We start from the raw sequence: 22,138 nt of genomic DNA, 5'->3' as shown, positions 1-22,138 counted from the left end.
CTCTAAACAGCTTTGCAGAAGCATACGTGAAACTCGGCCTCTCATTGAACATCAAGAAAACCAAAGTGCTCTTCCCGCAGGAACCAGCCAATCCCTCTGCAATGCCAGAAATACAGCTTAATGGTGTAACATTAGAAAATGTTGACCATTTCTGCTACCATGGCAGCCACCTATCCACAAAAATAAACATTGACACTGAAATGCAACACTGCCTGAACTCTATGAGTGCAGCATTTTTCTAAATGAAGCATAGAATGTTTGAGGACCGGGACATCCGTAGGGATACCAAGGTGCTTGTTTATAAAGCCATTGTTCTCCCAATCCTGCTATATGCCTGCAAAATGTGGACTATCTACAGACGTCACATGCAACTCATGGAACAATTCCATCAGCGCTGCCTCCGAAAACTCCTGCAAATCTCTTGGGAAGACAGATGGACAAATGTCAGCTATGCTCCTCCACCATCAACTCCGCTGGGTTGGCCACATTGTCTGGATACATAAGGTACACCTGTGCCTGATCGCAGTCTCCTGGATGCCTGATCGCAGTCTCCCAAAGCAGTCACTCTACTTTGAACCCAAGAACAGGAAGCATAATGTTGGACAGGAAAAGAGATTTAAAGATGGGCTTAAAGCCAACCTTAAAAACTGTGGCAAGTATACTGAGAACAGGGAAGCTCTGGCCCTTGAGAGCTCTAACTGAAGGTCAGCTGTGACCAGCAGTGTTGCAGAATTAAAAGAGGCATGAATGGAGGATGAAAGAGAGAAACATGCCAAGAGCAAGGCATGTCAAGCCAACCCTGACCAGGACCACCTTCCATCTGGAAACCAATGCCCTCACTGCGGGAGAACATGCAGATCAAGAATAGGGCTCCACAGTCACCTACGGACTTACTGCCAGGACACCACATTTGGAGGACAATCATCCTCGAACTATGAGGGATCACCTAAGTACATCGATGTTTTATAATTCCCTTACATAAATATAAAATAGTTCAAAAACATTAAAAAAACAGAGAACATCATATCACAAGATAAAACATGTCCAGTTGAGGCTCAGCAAGAGGGTGAGGGATCTGGAAAGCAGTAAAAGAGATGGTAAACATAATAGTATCACATTTTAATATTTGAAGGGCCATCTTGTGGCAGGTTGAGCAAACTGGTTTCCCTTCAGTAGCAGACAGAAATTTTAAGAAAGGAGATTCAAGCTAAACATTAGAAGAACATCCTGAGAGCAACAACTGATAGAAGAAGAATAGATTATTATATATTGGATGGTATTGAAACTTCACAATAATGTAATGCTTATATTGGGTTCTCTTCCCACTGTGGTCTCTTCTGACATGATGAAATATATATAGAGTTGATGAAAAAAACATGGAAAATATATACTATATTTCTTTAATTCTAAGTCTCATTTTCTCCTAAACATTTCAAAAAGAATCACAGGTGTACCTTATGTATTTTTTGTGATAGTTGTATTGAAATGAATTCGATACAATCGATGGCATCATACAATTGAAGAAATACACTGTTTTGAAAAATATCTTTGCCTGGTGCCTCAAAAATGTAGAAGACAATGCCAGGAAATCGTCTACATTGAAATAAGCAACAAATGGCAGCCTTGGTTCAGATAAGCTATCCATTAACTTAATTTTAGTTACTGGCCTGGCATTTTAAAAAAAGTACATGCCAACCCTAACAAAGTCCCCACAGCAACAACATTCTCATTAATGAGTTTGGGTAATAGATTACAAAACTCGCACATTTCAGAGAGCTGGATTTCAACGTTTATTATTCCTGATTTCCCACCAACTATAGGAATATCAAAATAAAGGGAAAAGTGAAGGCATAGATCCATAGGGTGCTTTCGGACAGGGAACAGGAGAATATTTGCCTTAATCCTGAAGGTGGCATTTCCTTTGGCAAAATATATAGACAGCAGCAGCCCAGTGGGTAGCTATGGACAAAACTGTCGCCTGAGTGGGCAAAAAGGGGAGGCAGACCTTTGTTTTTATAGATGGTAAAGTGGGCAGAAGTAGAGTGAAATCTCAGCCTCTGTTTAGACTGTTCAACTAGTCCAACTGCCATCACCACAATGTTGCACAAGAGGGGACCGATTTGCACTCTTTATTCCTTTAGAAATTGCAAGAGAGGAGAATATATGTATTTTAAAACCTTGGGAATTTTAATTAATGCTTTAACAGATCAAAGTTTCAGTATGTCTGCATGTGTATTTGTCTCAAGACAGTCAATTATGTCTCCAACAATTATGGAGAGTTGTTGTTGTTCATTCGTTCAGTCGTCTCCGACTCTTTGTGACCTCATGGACCAGTCCACGCCAGAGCTCCCTGTCGGCCATCACCACCCCCAGCTCCTTCAAGGTCAGTCCAGTCACTTCAAGGATGCCATCCATCCATCTTGCCCTTGGTCGGCCCCTCTTCCTTTTGCCTTCCACTTTCCCCAGCATAATTGTCTTCTCTAGGCTTTGCTGTCTCCTCATGATGTGGCCAAAGTACTTCAACTTTGTCTCTAGTATCCTTCCCTCCAATGAGCAGTCGGGCTTTATTTCCTGGAGGATGGACTGGTTGGATCTTCTCGCAGTCCAAGGCACTCTCAGAACTTTCCTCCAACACCACAGCTCAAAAGCATCGATCTTCCTTCGCTCAGCCTTCCCTAAGGTCCAGCTCTCACATCCGTAGGTGACTACAGGGAATACCATGGCTTTGACTAGGCGGATCTTTGTTGCCAGTCTGATGTCTCTACTCTTTACTATTTTATCAAGACTGGACATTGCTCTCCTCCCAAGAAGTAAGCGTCTTCTGATTTCCTGGCCACAGTCTGCATCTGCAGTAATCTTTGCACATAGAAATACAAAGTCTGTCACGGCCTCCACGTCTTCTCCCTCTATTTCCCAATCATTCTTGTCGCCATAATCTTGGTTTTTTTGATGTTTAGCTGCAACCCAGCTTTTGCGCTTTCTTCTTTCACCTTGATTAGAAGGCTCCTCAGCTCCTCCTCGCTTTCGGCCATCAGAGTGGTGTCATCTGCATATCTGAGGTTGTTAATGTTTCTTCCAGCAATTTTCACCCCAGCTTTGCATTCATCAAGCCCCGCACATCGCATGATGTGTTCTGCATACAAGTTAAAAAGGTTGGGTGAGAGTATGCAGCCTTGCCGTACGCCTTTCCCAATCTTGAACCACTCTGTTGTTCCGTGGTCAGTTCTTACTATTGCTACTTGGTCCTTGTACAGATTCCTCAGGAGAGAGACAAGGTGGCTTGGTATGCCCATCCCTCCAAGAACTTGCCACAATTTATTATGATCCACACAGTCAAAGGCTTTAGAATAGTCAATGAAGCAGAAATAGATGTTTTTCTGAAACTCCCTGCCTTTCTCCATTATCCAGCGGATATTGGCAATCTGGTCTCTGGTTCCTCTGCCTTTTCTAAACCCAGCTTGAACATCTGGCAACTCTCGCTCCATGTATTGCTGGAGTCTTCCTTGCAGGATCTTGAGCATTACCTTACTGGCATGAGAAATAAGGGCCACTGTATGGAAGTTTGAGCAGTCTTTCGCATTTCCCTTTTTTGGTATGGGGATATAAGTTGATTTTTTCCAGTCTGATGGCCACTCTTGTGTTTTCCATATATGCTGGCATATGGCATGCATCACCTTGACAGCATCATCTTTTAAGATTTTAAACAGTTCAGCTGGGATCTCGTCGTCTCCTGCTGCCTTGTTGTTAGCAATGCTTCTTAAGGCCCATTCAACCTCACTCCTCAGGATGTCTGGTTCTAATTCATTCACCACACCGTCAAAGCTATCCTCGATATTATTATCCTTCCTATACAGATCTTCTGTATAGTCTCGCCACCTTCTCTTGATCTCTTCAGCTTCTGTTAGGTCCCTGCCATCTTTGTTTCTTATCATACCAATTTTTGCCTGAAATTTACCTCCAATATTTCTAATTTTCTGGAAGAGGTCTATTGTCCTTCCTATTCTGTTGTCTTCTTCCACTTCCATGCATTGCTTGTTTAAAAATAGTTCCTTATCTCTTCTGGCTAACCTCTGGAAATGTGCATTTAACTGGGCATATCTCCCCTTATCACTGTTTCCTTTTGCTTTCCTCCTTTCTTGGGCTACTACCAGTGTCTCTGCAGACAACCATTTTGCCTTCTTGGTTTTCTTTGGGACGTACTTTGTTGCCGCCTCCTGAACAATGTCGCGGACTTCTGTCCATAGTTCTTCTGGGACTCTGTTTATGGAGAGTACAATCCTCAAAATCCCAATATGAATAAAACAAAGCAATAATCTACCTGGCTTGTCTGAAATGTCAGACGTGAATCTCCACAACCAAGTAAGGAAAGCAATTAAGAATAAAGTGTAGTCTCAGTTTCTGGTAGGAGCAAGAAATCAAAGCAAATCAAACATCAAAGCCCTCTCACTTTCCCACTTCCACCCAAACACTATGTGCCTTTAAAACCACATGCCATTAAAAGAATTCTGATGAATTATATTTTCATGTTCCCTGAGCACAATTGTAATAATATATTTTGAATTTACTTGCAGGTTGCCTTGGAAAGGGTGTTATCCTTTATGACAAAATACCAAGATCTAATGGTATAAAAAATTTAAGTGTCAAATTCCCAGGAATTTTACGCAAAGTGAAGTTGTTATAGCAAGTGATCCGCAACTTACCCATAATTACAAACAAAAGTTATTTCGTCACCAATTTCGAGTTTGTCTGAACCTTCTATTTTGCCATTCGGTAAATCTGGAGCCTTACATCGCTTTACTAAAAATAAAATTAGAGCTAAAATTACCAAATACGTTTTTTTCAAAATCCAATTATCACAAGGACAGAAAGTGAGGTGGAATCTTCTGAGCAGGCACAGATAGCAAAACAAACACCACAGGGGTGTTAACCCTTCCCAGTGCTATCCAAAACTGTTTATCTTTCTGTCTGTCTGTCTGTCTCTAAATTGTAAAGAAGAAATAGTGTAAAGTGTCATTAAAAAACTATGTTTTTAGCTGCTGCATCTTCCCCCTCACCCCTACAACAAAATTGTGGTTGAACTAGAGTTGGAGGGAATAATAGTAGAATATTCCACACTAAAGAACAATGTATTCCTATAATAGCTATGTTCCTATAGCTGGGCACACAGCACTGGAGGACAATGTTGTTGCTATGTGTCCAGCTATAGAAAAGTAGCTGGTTGTTTCTTCATTTGTCTCCTGCAATATCCAAATGGCTGTGTTGGGGCAGGAATGGAGGAACTAGTGCTTCTCAACCTGGGGTCCCCATATGTTTTTGGCTTTCAACTTCCAGAAAACCTAACAGCTGGTAAACTGGCTGGGATTTCTGGGAGTTGTAGGCCAAAAACATCTGGGGACCCCAGGTTGAGAACCACTGAAAGGTCCATTTGGAGAGGTGAGGGAGAAAATGTTGTGTAGCTCCATCTGCTGGAATGCAAAAGCCCTATCCTGTGTTCATCCTGCAAAATCTACCTACAGATGACTCATACATTATATTCTCAATATTCAGGTGTCTTCAGGAAAATGAAAGTTCAAAAATGGAAACCGCTCATCTTTTACAAACCAATGCTGATTACAGAAGGCGTGAAGTGCCCCCTGTTCTCAATTATTATTGCATATTTTGTTTCAGGGACAGCATATGGGCCTTAACTATATAATTTCATCAATAGCCATGGGGGATTTTTAATTTATGCAACAACAATACATTGTGAGCTATTCTGTAAAGCTTAGCTCAAAACTGAAATCTCATGATAGATCTTAATTCTTTAATCTGATATGATGGATACAGAAATTTGATTGTATGTCTCTGTGTTTTCTTAGTACAAGATCAATAGTACTTTGCTATTGGGAGCTATGGTGTTCAGAATATGACTTCTTCACATTTTAAGCTCCCAAGATTCTACAACAGAAATGTGTATTTTTGTTGTATTATTTCTTCATTTTTGAAGACACTCAGTCTACATGAAACATTCTGATGGATAATTGGAATCTACACTAAAACTATCATTTTACATATTCAGTTGTTTATACAAAGTCACATGTTGTGCCACACTTCTACAGCTTTCTGGACTTTCTGTATAAGACACAGACTGAAAACAAATCAACAAAACAATTCTGACTGTTGTGCATATTTTGATCAAGACTTCTTGAGAGCAACATTTGTTGACATAATAAAACTGGGAAAAGATGCTTACATTCACAAAATGCAGGCGTTTGGGACCATGTTGAATCCTCAAGGCATTTAATAGTAGGAATTGTTCCAGGTATGAATTGATAACCTGGGATGCACTTGTATCTCAGAGTAGTCCCGACAGGGTAACTCTCTTTTATGTCTCCGACCAGCTCAGCATGGGGCGGGCTTTCTGGAGCAGGGCAATCACCTGGAGGTAAAGGTAGAAAGGAGTTTTTGAAGCAGGAAATTCGGAAGCCTTGGTGCTGTTTTCCTTAACAAGACATTCATCCAAATGACTGATCCTTGGAGTTGCTTTGTCAAGGATAGCAGGAATCAGACTGACTACAGAGGGGTGGCCTTTGATCATGTAGTAGACTGTACTAGGTCAATACTGAAGAACTGAAGAATGTCAAAATATTGCCCACTGGGGCATACTGAATTCCCATCCACCTCCATTACATACTGTATACATTATATGATGCACTTCTCTCAATTCCCCTCCATTCTGATCATAACTGAAGTATTAAATGCACATACAGTAGAGTCTTGCCTATCCAACCTTTGCTCATTCAATGTTCTATATTATACAACTCAGTCTGCCTCCTGTCCGGATCCACAGCTGTGTCAATACATTGCAATGTTTTGGTGCTAAATTCGTAAATACAGTAATTACTACATAACGTTACCATGTATTGAACTGCTTTTTTCTGTCAATTTGTTGTAAAACACGATGTTTTGGTGCTTAATTTGTAAAATCATAACATAATTCGAGGTTTAATAGGCTTTTCCTTAATCTCTCATTATCCAACATTTTCGCTTATCCAATATTCTGCTGGCCCGATTATGTTGGATAAGCGAGACTCTATTGTATTTCCAAATAGCAGTTTACACCCTTTGGAGTGCTTGGCATTTTTCTGAGTCCTACTTTGCTTTTTGGAATAAAAACACTATTTGGAAGAAGAGTAAACAGAATGAAAGCCATGTACAAAATGGACATACACCAACACTGCCCACTTAAGCACATACCTATTTTTCCCCGAAGTGTTAAAGTCTTTAGAAACGAAGACATAAAATGAATTTCTCTGTCATATAAATCAATCCCATAGTGCCCAATGTTTTGCCTGCTAACTATTAGGGTCCATTACCAAGTCACACTTGGCTGAATTTAACCCATTTTCTGGGAGACTTACTATCATTTTATTGGGCATAATTACACTTTGCTTTGGGAGCAAGATTAGCTTCAAAAACAGTTTACAATTTAGTAAAAAGATGCCTTATATTAGAGATAAGTGGATGTTTTATAGCAGCTTTCCCTTACAGTCCGAAGCTATTGAAGTCATAGTCCAGATTCCATGCCTTTGTCAGAGGACTTTAGCACTATTTACTTTTTTCCATACTGATCACCTGGTGTTTTGAGTCTCACTACAGAAACCCAGTATTTGTTAAAGAAAAGTAGTTTCCATGATAAAAATTAGTTTCTAGCAGCAGCTGTAGTAACAAAATAGAACGTGAAGAATTCTGCAGTTGCCAGATGGAATAAGGGACAGGGTTTTAGTGCCTTTTTGGTTGTCCAAAAGAAGGAATCTTAAAAGGTATTGCTTGCATGACACCAACAGCTACTTAAATTTCCCCACCTGAACAAGTATTAAAGGTACAGGCCCTTTTCTTTTTTTACCTAATAATCCTGATTATCTCTAATCAGGCCCGTAGCCAGGATTTTGATTGGGGGGGGGGGGGGGGGGGAGCTGAGTCTGAGTGAAAGAGGGTCTACCCTAGCAAACGTTTTGTATCGTTACCTTACCCCAATCCCCCCATGCATATGAGATATATTGAGCATGGTGATCAGATCATGATATGAATAAACATAACAGTTTAAATAATGTACCAGTAAGACCTTTTCACAGACCACCATGAGAATTTGGGGGGGGGGGGGGGGGGCTGAAGCCCCCCAAGCCCCCCCCCCCCCCCCCCCGGCTACATGCCTGTCTCTAATAGTTCAATTAGGCATTCAAAATAAGTTATAGAATCAGTCCATATTACTCTATACATCACAGAGTAGGCATCGAGGTCCCCTTCAGGGCCCTTCCACACAGCCCTAGATCCCAGAATATCAACGCAGGAAATCCCACATCTGTGGACTCAAATAACCTATTTCAAAGCAGATATTGTGGGATTTTCTGCCTTGATATTCTGGAGTATAGGGCTGTGTGGAAGGACCCTCAAACAGGCCCTATATCCCTGGATCTGATTTTTATCTGTTTATCCCAGATTATCTGGCAGTACAGACTCATATAATCCAGTTTAAAGCAGAAAACATGGGATTAGATCCTGGGATATAGGGCCGGTTTGGAAGGGCTCTGAGAAGACCCTCTTTCTTTTTCTTGTCAGACAGAGGGCCCTTAACCCAGAATATCAAGGCAGGAAATCACACAATATCTGCTTTGAACTGGATTATATGGCAGTGTGGACCCAAGATAACTCAATTCAAAGCAGATATTGTGGGGTTTTCTGCCTTGATATCCTGGGTTATATGGCTGTGTGGAAGGGCCCAGAGATAAGACCCTCTCCAGATGATTGTGGAACTCTACTGGGCTCATAAAGGGCAATAGGGTTCTTCAAATGTGACCCAAGCCATATAGAGCTTTACAGGTTAAAACCAGGACTTTGAATTTAATTTTTTATTGATGTAGGATATCACATTTGACAATCACATCACTGAAAAGTCAGGAGAAATAAACAGACGATATTCCATTAAATTCTCATTATTTTTGGTATATCCTATTCTCTAGACTTTTCCATTTCCATACATATCTATTACTTATATCAATCAGTTTAACACCCTCCCTTTCTCTTTCACTCCTACCTTCCGAGAAAGTTGTATTTCTATTTCCAGTATTATTTTAATTGATTGATTTAATTGATTGAGTCTGTTGTAGTTTCTTATATTTTCTTTTCCCTTTAACTCTGGCTATCAGTGTTTTCCATTTTGAATCCCTGTTATCATTAGAATGACTATTCATGTATTTGATTTTTCTTTCAGAAATCTAGTCCTGAAGCATATAATCCGCTCAGTATTTGAACCATTTTTTATTTCCTGTTTTCTTTGCTCTTTCCAGGCCAGGGCAGCCGTTGCTTGGGCATCTTCTATCGTATATTTTACAATATCAGTCCATTGCTCTTTGAATTCAGCCCGGAAATGAAGAGGCAGCCAATGCAACTGTTACAACAAAGGAATTGTGTGCTCCCTATAGCTAGTCCCTGTAATAACCTGGGTGCTACTCTTTGGACCAACAGAGGATTCTGAGATTATATGGCAGTGTGAGATTATAAGGCAGCTCAACATACAGTGTATTACAGTAATACAAATGAGTTTTCACCAAGATATGTACCACTGTGGCCAGAGCTGACTTCTCTAGGGACAGGCACAGTTGGCACACTAACCTGAACTGTGGAAAAGCACTCCTGGTGAAACCTGAGCCTTCAGGCGCAAATCTAGGAACTCAGACTGTGAACCTGCATGTTCAAGGGAGAGTAAACCCCATCCAACACAGGCTGAACCTCTATCCTCAGATCTGTCTTTCAACTGACTAGGATCCCTTCCACACAGCTGTATAAAATCCGCATTGAACTGGATTATATGGCAGTGTGGACTCAGATAATCCAGTTCAGAGCAGATATTGTGGATTATCTGCCTTGATATTCTGGGTTATATGGTTGTGTAGAATTGCCCTAGGAGCACCTCTAAATTAAGCTTCAGTTTGTTTGACCTCATCCAGTTGCCAGGCATCTGTTTAGCATCTCCTCCTATCGGCCCACACGAACCCTGAGATCATCAGGAGAGCCCCTTTTCTCGGTCCCACCACCATCACAAGTATGGCTGGTGAGAACGAGAGACAGCCTTCTCGGTAGTGGCCCTATGGCTCTGGAATTCCTTCCCCAAAGAGGTGCATTTGGACCCCTCCTTACTGGCTTTTTGCTCCCAGGTTAAAACCTTTCTATGGAAGCAGGCCTTCCCTGACAACCCATAGGCAGCCAGTGATTACTGCCAATGGCTATCACTGAAGGCTATCTTGGTCTGGCAAAATTCACACAGCCAAAGATTCGGAGCTTCGAGTTTTTAATTATTTGTTTACCGCTTTGATTCTCACTTGTGGGAGAAAAGTGGGATATAATTAAATAATTAATTAATAAGCACAAGAATAGCTTGCTTGAAATTTGGTGGAAAGGAGAAACAGAGTCGGGTGTCATCAGCATACTGGTGACACCTGATTCCAAAACTCTGAACTATCTCTCCCAGGATCTGATCTCAGGTTTTCTGCATTAAACTGGATTATGTGAGTCCCCACTGCCAGATAATCTGGGATAAACAGAACACTTAGGATCAGATCCTGGGATATAGGGCCTGTCTGGAAGGGTCTCCAGTGGTTTCATGTAGATGTTAAATAGCACAAAGGAGAAGACTGAATCCTGAGGGACTCCACAGGCCAATAGCCAAGGAGTCGAACAGGTATCTCCCAGCACCAGCTTCTGAGATCATCCCTTTGCGAAAGAGTAGAGATACTGAAGGACAGGGGCGGCTCATCCATTACGCGAAGTAAGCAGTCGCAGAACACTTTTTTTTTGCCAGGGGTGCAGAGGTGCCTCTGTAAATGTTCCTCGACAGCCACTTGAGGAGTGCCCCTCAGCTCACAACAGCCCTAGCAGTCCAGGGGGAGCCTCGGCTTTCTTGCCTCGCTGCCAGGCGATCCTCTTCCCAAAGGGGCCTGGCCCTTGAGCCCCGCCTAGCCCCTCTCATTCCTGCTCCACCTGGCCACCGGGTGTGCGAGCAGAGCCGGTGCTCAATCATTCTCTGCGTTCGATCCCTTCCCCATGACCGGCTCCCTTTCCCGATTCCCCGGCGCTCCACTCACCTCATCTCCTCTCCCCAATCCATGGGTGGGCCAAGGGGTGGAGCTGCCGCGCCTGGCCCGCTTCGGGTCCAGAGGCGTGTCTGAAGACCCCAGCGTGCGCACCAAAAGTAGTCTCTTCTCCTGACTTTCTCTTCAGCCATTGGGACCAAGAAAGAGAGAGAGAAGAGAGAGAACCCCTCCGGCTGGAGGTATCTCCCACCTCCGCTCCCTCCTTTGTTTTTGCGCCTACCTTCAGGAAAGGTGGGCATCTCCACCTCTCTCTCTCTCTCGGCCCCAATGGCTGAGGAGAAAGTCAGGAGAAGAGGTGACTTTTAGTGCACACGCCGGGGTCTTCAGGCACACCTCCGGACCCAAAGCGGGCCAGGCAAGGGAGCAAATGCGGCAAGTGTAGTTACTGGGATGTATAGTTCACATACAATCAAAGAGCATTCTGAACTCCACCAATGATGGAATTGAACCGAATATGGCACACAGAACTCCCACGACAAACAGAAAATATAGATCAATGATTGGTTGGGCGGGGGGCGCCAAAATACTGTTTGCTTACCATTGAAAATTACCTAGGGCCGCCTCTGCTGAAGGACAATACCTCCAAGCCCCAACCCAGAGAGTATAGATAAAGGGTCATTATTAGGGTCTCCGACAGTGTTCTTACTGTGTAAAAAAGCACTCCAGCACCTCTCCTTTTAAGAAATTAATAAAGGCAAGTTCTCAATAATTTTTCTTACTCACCTTGAGCTCCAGACAACAGAAACAGCAGCAGCAAGTAGCAGCTTGATTTAAGTGCCATCCTAATAAAAGATACAAGCTTGTAGAGGCTTCATAAAGGCAGCCAGAGAGATGGGTGGAAGAGAAAGGTAGCGCATTTGCCTCCTCTTGATGAAACTAGATCAACAGGACAGGGTGAGGCACACCTCTTGCATAAAAGGGGCGTCACCACTTTCGCAGTTAATGGAGCTCACCTTTAGTTTCCATCACTTCTCATCCATCACTTCTCATCCTTAAACCATTTCCTGGCAGGTGCATAACAAGGACCGCCCATTGATAAGAGCCTGAGCTGAGTGTGCTAGGCTCTCCCACAATAAATCAGCAATAATAAAACTGTAAAAGGAGAAGTGTAATATATATAAGAGCACATTATAGGAATGCAGTCTGGGGACTTTTTCCACATAGGAAAAAGATCTAAAAACTTCCTCTGAAGCTTGGAATCAAATTCAATCTACTGAGCAGTCGCTTTATGATCACGAGTCCATTATGGTTGTCATGCAACTAAAGAAGGGTGACAAACAATAGCAGCGATAGATAGTTATGGTCTTCCAGATGGTTTATAGCCAAGAATGGCTATCACTAGGTGAAGGGTTCTGGGAGTTGCAGTACTAAAACATCTGGAGACTCTTGAGTGAAAGTCCCAACACTAGTACAGATTGTTATAAAACCGTTCAATAATCCAGGTTTTTAACATAGTTTATTAAAAGGCAGAAAAGCCTCTTTCAGTTCCATACTTCTTGCTATAATTTCTGCTATAATTTGTTGTTCCTAGAGGCATCAACAGGTCAAATTAACATTTTTGGGTTGTTTTTGCACCAGAAGACAATTGCAGTATATGAGAAATCAAATGTTGAAGTTAAACCTATAAAGAATGCTAAGACCCCCTCTACACTGCCATATAATCCAGATTATTAAAACAGGTAATCCAGATTATCTGATTTGAATTGGATTATATGAGTCTACACTATGAGTTATGTTGGAAACTAGGCAAGTGGGTATATATATGTGGAATGTCCAGGGCGGGAGAAAGAACTCTTGTCAGTTTGAGGCAAGTGTGAATGTTGCAGTTGGCCAACTTCAAGACATTTTTTACCTATGGGGCCCTAAGGCAAATTTATCATGGAGTTTTCTAAGGATGAAAGTGTGTAACTTGCACAAGGTCATCCAATGAGTTTCCATGGCCAAGGGGGGAATTGAACACTAGTCTTCAGAGTTGTAATTGAGTGCACAAACCACCACAGTGGATCTTTGAAATAGATTGGTAATATAAATTTACAAATGTTCCAGATGAGGCTTTTATTATGCCATTATCCTCAATCACTGAATTGTACTGGAATCTATAATTCTCCTGTGCTACAACCTTCCCTTGTTTGTTCACAAATGCAGGTGCATCTACACTGTAGGATTAATGCAGTTTGATACCATTTTGAACACCATGGTTCAATATTATGGAAACATAGGAGCTTCCGTTTGGCACGTCACCCATGGTATTTGACAGAGAGACTAAATAACTTGTAAAACGGCAACTCCCAGGGTTCCATCGTATCCAAGATAAAACGACATCAAACTATAATCATTCTACTATGTAGATAGATACACCCTTATTTATTTATTTATTTAAAGCATTTCTACCCCGCCCTTTTCAACCCCTTAGGGGGAACTCAGGGCGGGGTTGTTTTTTGTCATATCCAAAAAAATCTAGCCACATGTTGCCTTCTAATTCTCTATCTGGAAATGCTCACAGTAACATGACACAACCTGGGTGAGTAAGAAGGGTTTTTTTTGATGTTATATAAATGTAATAAGGAAATATTTTCCACTTTTATGGTTCATTACCTTATGTGCGCAAAAGACAAAACAAAATGGGAAGATCCTAATAATAGATTTTTTTTTAAAGGGCACATACTGAGAGATAGAGATAGTCCATACCCATGAGTGAATTCATATATTACCCAAACTAGACAGGAATTGGCACTGTGGTGGTGTGCTGTTTTGTATTTTAACATTGTTGTTTTTTTCTTGAATTCCAACAGGTAGGTTATTGCTAGAACAAAATACATTAATATTGCAAAATTAAAACTATAAGTTCAATTGTTAAAATAATATAAGGAAATGATTTAATGAGACATAACATAATGAATATTGGATCATTTATTCATTCAAAACTACAGAAAGTAGAATTAGTTGTACAGTTATCTGAAGTTTCAGGTTGCCTGCAGTGTTATAAAATCTGATATCCCGAATTTGCATGCCAGCAGTTGGATTCTTTCGTACTTTGCCCTGTTATAATATGTTTGTAATAAAAAGTGTGATCCAAAGAGGAAGCAGAACTCCATTAAGCATGAAGTTGACTAATACTGGGAATTCATTAGAAAAAGGGTGGGGAAATGGGAGGCTTTCGGCGATTCCTCAAACTTTCTCCAGCTCCTCAGTTTAGCCTCAATAGGAAAGCATCTGTGGCTGGATCTATAATGCCCTATATCCCAGGATCTGACCTCTGATATATCTGCTTTGTACTAGGTTGTATGAGTCTACATTGCCAGATAATCTGGGATAAGAAGATACTCTGGGTTCAGATCCTGGGATATAGGACAGTATAGATCAAGCCTGCAAGTTGCCATTTGCAATTTAATTCTACCTGATCTCTCATATCTCAAAACCAAAAGGGATTCTGTTCTGCTATTCCCTAAAAATGAAATAGTAGATTTTGCTCCTCAAAGAAAAACCACAATTAATATTATCACATGCTGCTGTATTTCTTAGAATAGAGCAAACATGCAGATAAAATGTTTCAGATCTCACTGGGATTTTCTTTTGCCTGTCCACCTTCTAGTTCTACTGGTCAACATTTTAAAAACTTTGACAGCACACACATGGCACTGAATGAATGAAGGTAGGGTTGGTGGAGAAACTAGTGGAACCATCTGAATTTAGATCCAGCCTGTAGCTCTTTCAAAGACACAGAAGCACTGTCAGAGAAGTCCTAAGTATCCTAAAGGTACCACACTCCATCTGATCTTGGAAGCTAACCAGAATCAGCCATAGTTAATACCTGGATGAGAAACTGCCAACAAATACCAGGTTATATTTCAGAGGAAAGAACTGGAGAAACCATCTCTGAGTGTTTCTTGCCTAAGAAAAACCTATAATCCTAATTTCTATTAGAGAAAATAGACTGAGTGTGCATTTACCCCAGAATTTTCTAAACAGTTTGTGTTGGTGACATGCTTTTTAGACATGCATCATTCTGTGACACAGTAATTCAGTAATTCAGTGTTACTTGCAAATTAGAAGTTAAATCAACTCCTTATAAGAGATACAAATACATACATAAATTGTAATAATGATATGGATGGGAACACTGACTGGCAAGAAGGAAGAAGCGGTTTGTATCGGTTTGTATGAAATTTTATTGGTTTTATTGGTTTTAACGGGTTTAGATGCAATGTATTGTTGTTGTTGTTGTTTGCTAATTTGTTATTTTGTTTTATTGCTTATTATTGTGTATTATGTATGCTATGGGCATCGAATTGTGCCTTGGATGTGTAAGCCGCCCTGAGTCCCCTTCGGGGTGAGAAGGGCAGGGTAAAAGTAAACCAAATAAATAAATAATAAATAAACACGAAAGATCTCATGAAAAACTTGCATTTCTATATTTTTGAGAAATATATGATTTATAAGTTAACATACATTTCCAAGAGTTTTTGTCATTATTACGTCTGTGTGACACACCTTCACACTGTAGTTGACACACTAATGTGCCATGACACACAGTTTAAAAAGCTCTGATCAACACTATAGAAGTAATACAATCTGATACCATTTTAACTGCCATGACTCAACAACAACAAAACTTTATTACAGTCCATGAACAGCACCCTGGGAAGGGGAATGACTCAATGCTGTGGATTCATTGAGAGCTGTAGTTTGCTGAGGCACAAGCACTTCTAGGCAGAGAAGGTTAAGCACCTTGCAAAACTACAACTCCCATGATTCCATAGTATTGAACCATAGCAGTTAGTTATGTCCAACCTTATTAATTCTACAGATGCACCCTAAATCTCGGAAAGCTTATCTTAGGTACGACAATATCCCTTCCAATACAATTAAATGGAAAAAAAAACAGATGGACAATAACATTACATCAATGGAAAGCTTTATTGTTTTCAAGTAATCCTAAGCATTTATGCAAATATCTAAGAAGAGGAGATTGCAAAGCCACATTGTACTTGTTCTACTTGAAAATCCAACAAATGAGAAATTCTGCTTTGTGTTGACCACTCTTTCAAAGACAGAATTAATTGAAAGATCACATGCAACCTCTTTTACCCGAGGCTACTATTATGTCAGATTGCACACATGCACAAAATATGGGCATATTTGGAATATTTCAGTCATTAAAATGTCCAAGGACAAAACCGGCATGCTTTTACTTACTAAAGTATGAAACAGTGCAACAACTGCACTTCAGTGCTAAGTATTAGCTCATTTTAATATTGCATCTAAAATAGATCTACTGCTGTCTGCAGAGATAACTATAACATACAAATGCTAGTCCAGTACAAGCAAAGCAATAGTTGAATGGCTGACTGACTTTGCTTAGATACTATTAATTGCTTTCCCTGTTATCCCTAACAGTTAAGCCAGTCATTCCCAGAGTCTTAATCTAATTTACCCTTATTTTCCTATTAGAAACTACCATATTTGTACTTTGGCAGCACATCAAATGGCACAGCATAAGAAAAATTAAGCCATTGCTAAAGCACAATAAATAAATAAATAAATAATCTGGTTTCATCAGATACTAATCTCTCTTTTACATGGTTTGATTGCTTCAAGGAAAATGTCTTAACTTGATGGCTATTTTATCTCCCTTTGTAGCTGATGGAGGTTTGTCAGATGGAATTCAGAAGTACAATCCCTATATTCGTGGGAGACATGTTCTTGGACATGTCTTAACCTGTGGGTCTCCAGATGTTTTGGCCTTCAACTCCCAGAAATCCTAACAGCTGGTAAACTGGTTGGGATTTCTGGGAGTTGTAGGCCAAGACACCAGGGTGCCCACAGGCTGAGAACCACTGCACTAAACAGTGAGCCTTATCCAAATGAAGGACTTCCATCCAAGAATACTACATTTCCTCTCTAGAAAATGCCTAGAGAAGACCTATTTTGTTGGACATGGATGAATTAAATCATGAGACCCGATCCTGCAAATACAGGAGTCGTATTTTAATTATAATTTTGAATGGGATTGTGTGGTTTGTCAATGGAATTAAGGGAGCTTACGTTTAAGTCTTATTGGTAAGCCAAACTGTGAGAAATATGATTATACGGGGCACCAGGGATATTATGAAGACTGCTGGGGTTCACTGCTTTGACAGAAATGGAAACAAAAGAACGGTTATAGACAATGTCTTTATCATACCACTATTATCTTTAATCCATTGGCTTTTACAGCAGCTTTTGAAGATGGTGTCCTTTACTTGTACCCCATCCATTTTCCAGTTTTTCTGTCTTTTTTCTTACCACATAAAATTCATTAAGGAGAAAAAGTCAGAACAATCATACGGTTCTCCTAATTGTTAGCATAAGATAACTTGCAACAGGAAACTCCTAAATCTACTGTGAGAGATAAGTTAGAATTGGATTGGACTGCTTCCTTGTTGACTGGAAAGAAGACAGCACTAGGAAGAACTTTGTCCAAATAATGTCCTTGAGTAAGTCACAAAACATTTGATTGGGCCAATGTATTTATTTCTTAATAGGGTTACCATATGTTATCCTTTTCCAGGACATATTGAAGTTACAATTTCTGTACTTAAAAGTATTTGAAGTTAGAGCTGTCATAATGATTGGAGGTTTGAAGCAACCAGTTGGTAAATATGTCCTGTTTTTTTGGCCTTTCAAACAAGGTAATCCTACCTACATAGTGATTTTATTTTATGTATCTGTATATTTAGAGATATAGGAGAGATATAGCTATAGATCTATAGTATATATCTATAGATATATCAAAAGTTTATCTCTATAGACACACACAGCAAGACATACCTATACACATATTTTACTATTCAGGCACTGACCAAAAAACCATGATAAGCATAGTATTAACTTAACACTTAACAATGATATAAAAATACATTGTATTCTCTGTTTAAGGCAACAACACATCACTCACAATGGCGCAAGAATTTATTATACAAAATAAGTCATTCAAAGATCCCTGACCAGAAAGCAGCATAGCCATCTTTTGACGACACATTGGAGTGTGCTATCAAATTCAGAACATATCACCCGCATTTAAAAGATACTTGCATTACAGAAGTAGTGCTTGTCAACTAAAAAGACAGAGCCACTCTTAAGTAAGCAATCACATTCATAGGTCATCACATATAAAATATTTCACTTTTGATGAGAACAAGGGCTCATCATGAGAAACATTAATTCATAAAATTGTGCAAAAGGTAAGAGCAGCATGTTGTGCGTAGATGCAATGTGTGCAATTCTAATCACATAGAAGAAACACATAAAATCCTAATTTCTATGCTGGAATTATATATTAGGTAACTTCAGAATGGAATGTGATTATGATGTGCTCTTGGAGTCACTCGTCCTCCACCTCCAAGGGTTAGTCTCCATTATTTTTGCTTTCAATGTACACTTACTTTCAAAAATTCATGAATAATATATTCATATGTAATACAATAATTTTGATGGGCTTGATCAGCAAAAAAAAATATCTAAAAATTTAAATTAATACAAATCATCTATCTGTTTAAATACTCTCTATATAAATATATGTTATATTCCTTCACAAAATTCAGGCACAAAAGACATCACCTGCATTACATCTGAATATACGGTGGGCCATGTCATATCAGAATTCAAGAAAACTCTAGAGGTGAACATACAAATAGGAGGGAATTATATATGTCCTAAATAATTTTCAGCTCCACATCATACTCCTTGTGGCCTAAATACAAGAACCTATGGCCATGAAGATAAATGTGGCAAAGTGAAATCAATTTTGCCTTTGTTCCTAGAACTCCCTTGTAATTTGCACAGGAACAACACTGAAGACAATGAATTCATGATTAATATTCTTGAAATAAATCTTCAGAAGTATATCAGATTTTCCACCAAACAAAGGAAAAATAATAGATTTGATGAGGGTGTTGAGCAATATTGCAAGTAGTGCATTACACAAATTTAAGAGTAAGGCTGGCAATAATGTTTAACACTCACTTCATGAACATTCTGGACAATCCCTACATTGCAAATTGGTATCTAGCATGAATGGTATTATTGACATGGCAACAGAGAAAAATGGAAAAGACGGAAGGAGCAAGAGGAAACTAACAATGAATTAGCAATGTCATAAAAAGGCAACAGGCTCTATTCATGTACATCTCGGAAACTCTTTCGGAAGGTCATCAGCTCAATCTAGACTGGTCAAACATTTGCACAAACCCATACAACAAACATAAATTTGTTTTATAAACTTTCCTCAAAAGGTTTTTTTTTTTTTTGTAGGATTGTTAATAGTGGGTTGATTGAGATCTCATTTCCCCCAGGGAACTATACTTCCTGCTGGGTTTCTAAGTTGGGAGCTCTGACATTTAAATGGGCTTGACACAAGCGTTAAATCTGTAACATAAATATGCCTTATGTTTTGATAAAGTAAGCACATTTTTTAGAATTTCAAAATTTGAAGCAAGCTTACTCCAGCTTCATCTCCTGAAGTTATTTACCATGATGTCATTCTTTAGTTTTTGTAGTGATATTGTAAAACATGGCATTGGTCCAATAAATTAGGTTATCCACCATTTTTAAAACCCTCCTGAGAACGTATCAGCAAAAACTTCATTAAATACGCAAGCTTTTGATCAAATGAAGGCAATTTTCCAGTCCAAGGTAATTTTCTGAGACTTCCATGATGATTTTCCAGGAAACAATGGCATGTTTCTATACTGCTAGACCAGCTGTTTTCTAGAAAGAAATCAAATGTACATATTAAAATTATGAAATCCCAGATTCTGACGCAATTTCATCACCATTCTGGGCCATGCTGCTCCTTCTGTATTGACATATTATACAGTCATATTGGCAATACATGATACAGGCCACACTACAATATTATATTTGAAACAGTGTTTCTCAAGGCACAGAGAACTGTGCTTTCTGGGCAGAAAAAAATCTTCACATTCTGGTGATGGAAGGAGAAATTTGCTGAAATTATTTGTTCATGCATGTATTACAATAGAGATATTCCTAATAAGCTCCTCTGGTCTTTGAAAAATTATTTAGAATACATATGAATTCTGAATGATATTTCATCAAAAGGCTATTTTGAATTCCTTGCACGTTTTGCATCTTGAAAGATATGTACAAAACAATATAGCTAAAATCCTAAACGTATTTGCTGGAGAGTCCCATTAATGTATGGAACTCTACCAAGTTTAGGAGTGGACTGCAAAGACGCGAAATGGTTGCCATATGGTATAAACTAGTTGTTCTCAACCTGTGGGTCCCCAGGTGTTTTGGCCTACAGCTCCCAGAAATCCCAGCCAGTTTACCAGCTGTTAGGATTTCTGGGAGTTGAAGACCAAAACACCTGGGGACCCACAGGTTGAGAACCACTGGTATAAACCAACATTTATAGAGGTGCTTGGTACATCTTTATTTGCAAATTAATTTATATATATATATATATTGCATTCATAGTTTATCTTACATCAGGCCCATAGCCAAGATTTTGTTTCGGGGGGGGGGGGGGCTGAGTTTGGTTCGGGGGGGCTGAGTCTGAGTGAAAGAGGGTCTACCCTAGCAAGCCTTTGTATCGTTACCCCAATACCGCAAATAAAGATGCACATGGGATATATTGAGTATAGTGATCAGATCATGATATGAATAAACATAGCAGTTTAAATAATGCACCAGTAAGGCCTTCTCGCGGACCACCATCAGAATTGGGGGGGAGGGTGAAGCCCCCCCCAGCCCCCCCCCCCCAGGCTACATGCCTGTCTTACATGATTAATAAATAAACCACTTGTAGAATACAGGTTAGGTTTAAGCAGGAACCCTGTGAAAAACCGCAAATATAAATTTTGCCATCTAAAGGAATATCTAGGTTCTCCAGCTTGGCCCTAAGGTCAACCTCCACTGGAATGACCTTGGTAGTCCTATAGAGAATACTTTAATCAAATCCCTGAATAACTGAATCTGCAAAAGCCAAACTCGCAGCCATGGAGGGACAATTGCAGTACACTTGTATGAGTTCCACACCGTGTCATTTCATTTCCAGGCTTACATTGCCACTCCTTTTCTAAAATGTTGATGGTGGTAACAAGTAGCAAAGAAAACTAATGTGGCTTGGTAGCTTACAGTTACTGAAAAACTGTTTCACAGATGAAATACAAATATTGAAGACACATTAGTACAAGATGGATGTTCAGGATTGCAGCGTGAAAATGCTGATATCAAAAACTGTGGGCTTTATGACTTGCACATCTTTTATTATCTTTAGAAGTAAAATTCATCAGGAACCCCAAATAAAAGTATACGCAATATCAATTTTTATTTCCCTCTTCTGAAAAACAGCTTCTTATCCTGCCCACTCCTTCTGAACCATTTCTGGGTGCACCTTAGAATCAACATCTGATTCTGACATGGTTTATGTACATGTCACAAAGATGTGTTAAAATCAGGCAATGTAGGTTATCCATACATATCCATATTTATTATTGTTTTTGCCCAAATACTTCACTGATCTAGATATCCACATACTTTTCTTTTCACATAACTATATAGAGAGCAACCTTTGAGATCCCAGTGCACCTTTGCAAGAACTTAAAAACAGATACACTTTTCCAAATCATTTTCAATTGAAATATATGAATAATTCAACTTAGGTTCACCATAACTTGAAAACAACTTCAAGGCACACAACAACAATAAAATAACTGCTAATGCAGTGTAAACAAGTCTCAAGTTCAAGTGAAATCAAACTAGTTAGTTGTGACTATGATGTGTTTGCAAAGACCAAATTTGAACAAAACATGTAGTTTTCGTACACATTGTAGTTAAAATTATCCATACTTTCTAGTTTGAGTCTCTTATAGCTGTGCTGACAGAAAGGAAAGGAAAGCGTTTGTTTGTGTCAAATTAGCATCATAGCCAAATGAAGACTAGCAGAAGCTCCAACTTTATCAATTCTCCAACTCTCCAAAAATCCCCTCCCCCCAACAGAG

At 39.6% G+C, this 22,138-nt stretch overlaps 2 protein-coding genes across 4 annotated transcripts in view; both read right to left on the bottom strand.

The window, feature by feature from the left end:
* The window catches only part of LOC132773377 (membrane cofactor protein-like), a 35,620-nt gene extending 23,640 nt beyond the window's left edge, over nucleotides 1–11,980 (bottom strand). Inside the window, exons 1-3 of the mRNA XM_067467060.1 lie at nucleotides 11,853–11,980; nucleotides 6,233–6,418; nucleotides 4,701–4,797 (exon numbers count right to left, since the gene is read on the bottom strand). Of these exons, the coding sequence (XP_067323161.1) occupies nucleotides 4,701–4,797; nucleotides 6,233–6,418; nucleotides 11,853–11,910 (341 nt within the window). The 5' untranslated portion in view covers nucleotides 11,911–11,980. The remainder of the gene's footprint in view (nucleotides 1–4,700; nucleotides 4,798–6,232; nucleotides 6,419–11,852) is intronic.
* A 6,082-nt stretch (nucleotides 11,981–18,062) lies between these two features.
* The window catches only part of PFKFB2 (6-phosphofructo-2-kinase/fructose-2,6-biphosphatase 2), a 39,712-nt gene continuing 35,636 nt past the window's right edge, over nucleotides 18,063–22,138 (bottom strand). For all 3 annotated transcript variants that reach the window (XM_060772857.2, XM_060772859.2, XM_060772860.2), the window contains one exon: nucleotides 18,063–19,877. In XM_060772857.2, the coding sequence (XP_060628840.2) occupies nucleotides 19,876–19,877 (2 nt within the window). In that variant the 3' untranslated portion in view covers nucleotides 18,063–19,875. The remainder of the gene's footprint in view (nucleotides 19,878–22,138) is intronic.

The sequence above is a fragment of the Anolis sagrei genome, chromosome 4 (genome assembly GCF_037176765.1).
Source record: "Anolis sagrei isolate rAnoSag1 chromosome 4, rAnoSag1.mat, whole genome shotgun sequence".
Classification (NCBI taxonomy): Eukaryota; Metazoa; Chordata; class Lepidosauria; order Squamata; family Dactyloidae; genus Anolis; species Anolis sagrei.
Note: the sequence above shows the minus strand (reverse complement) of the source record. Positions and strands in the feature narration are given on the sequence as shown.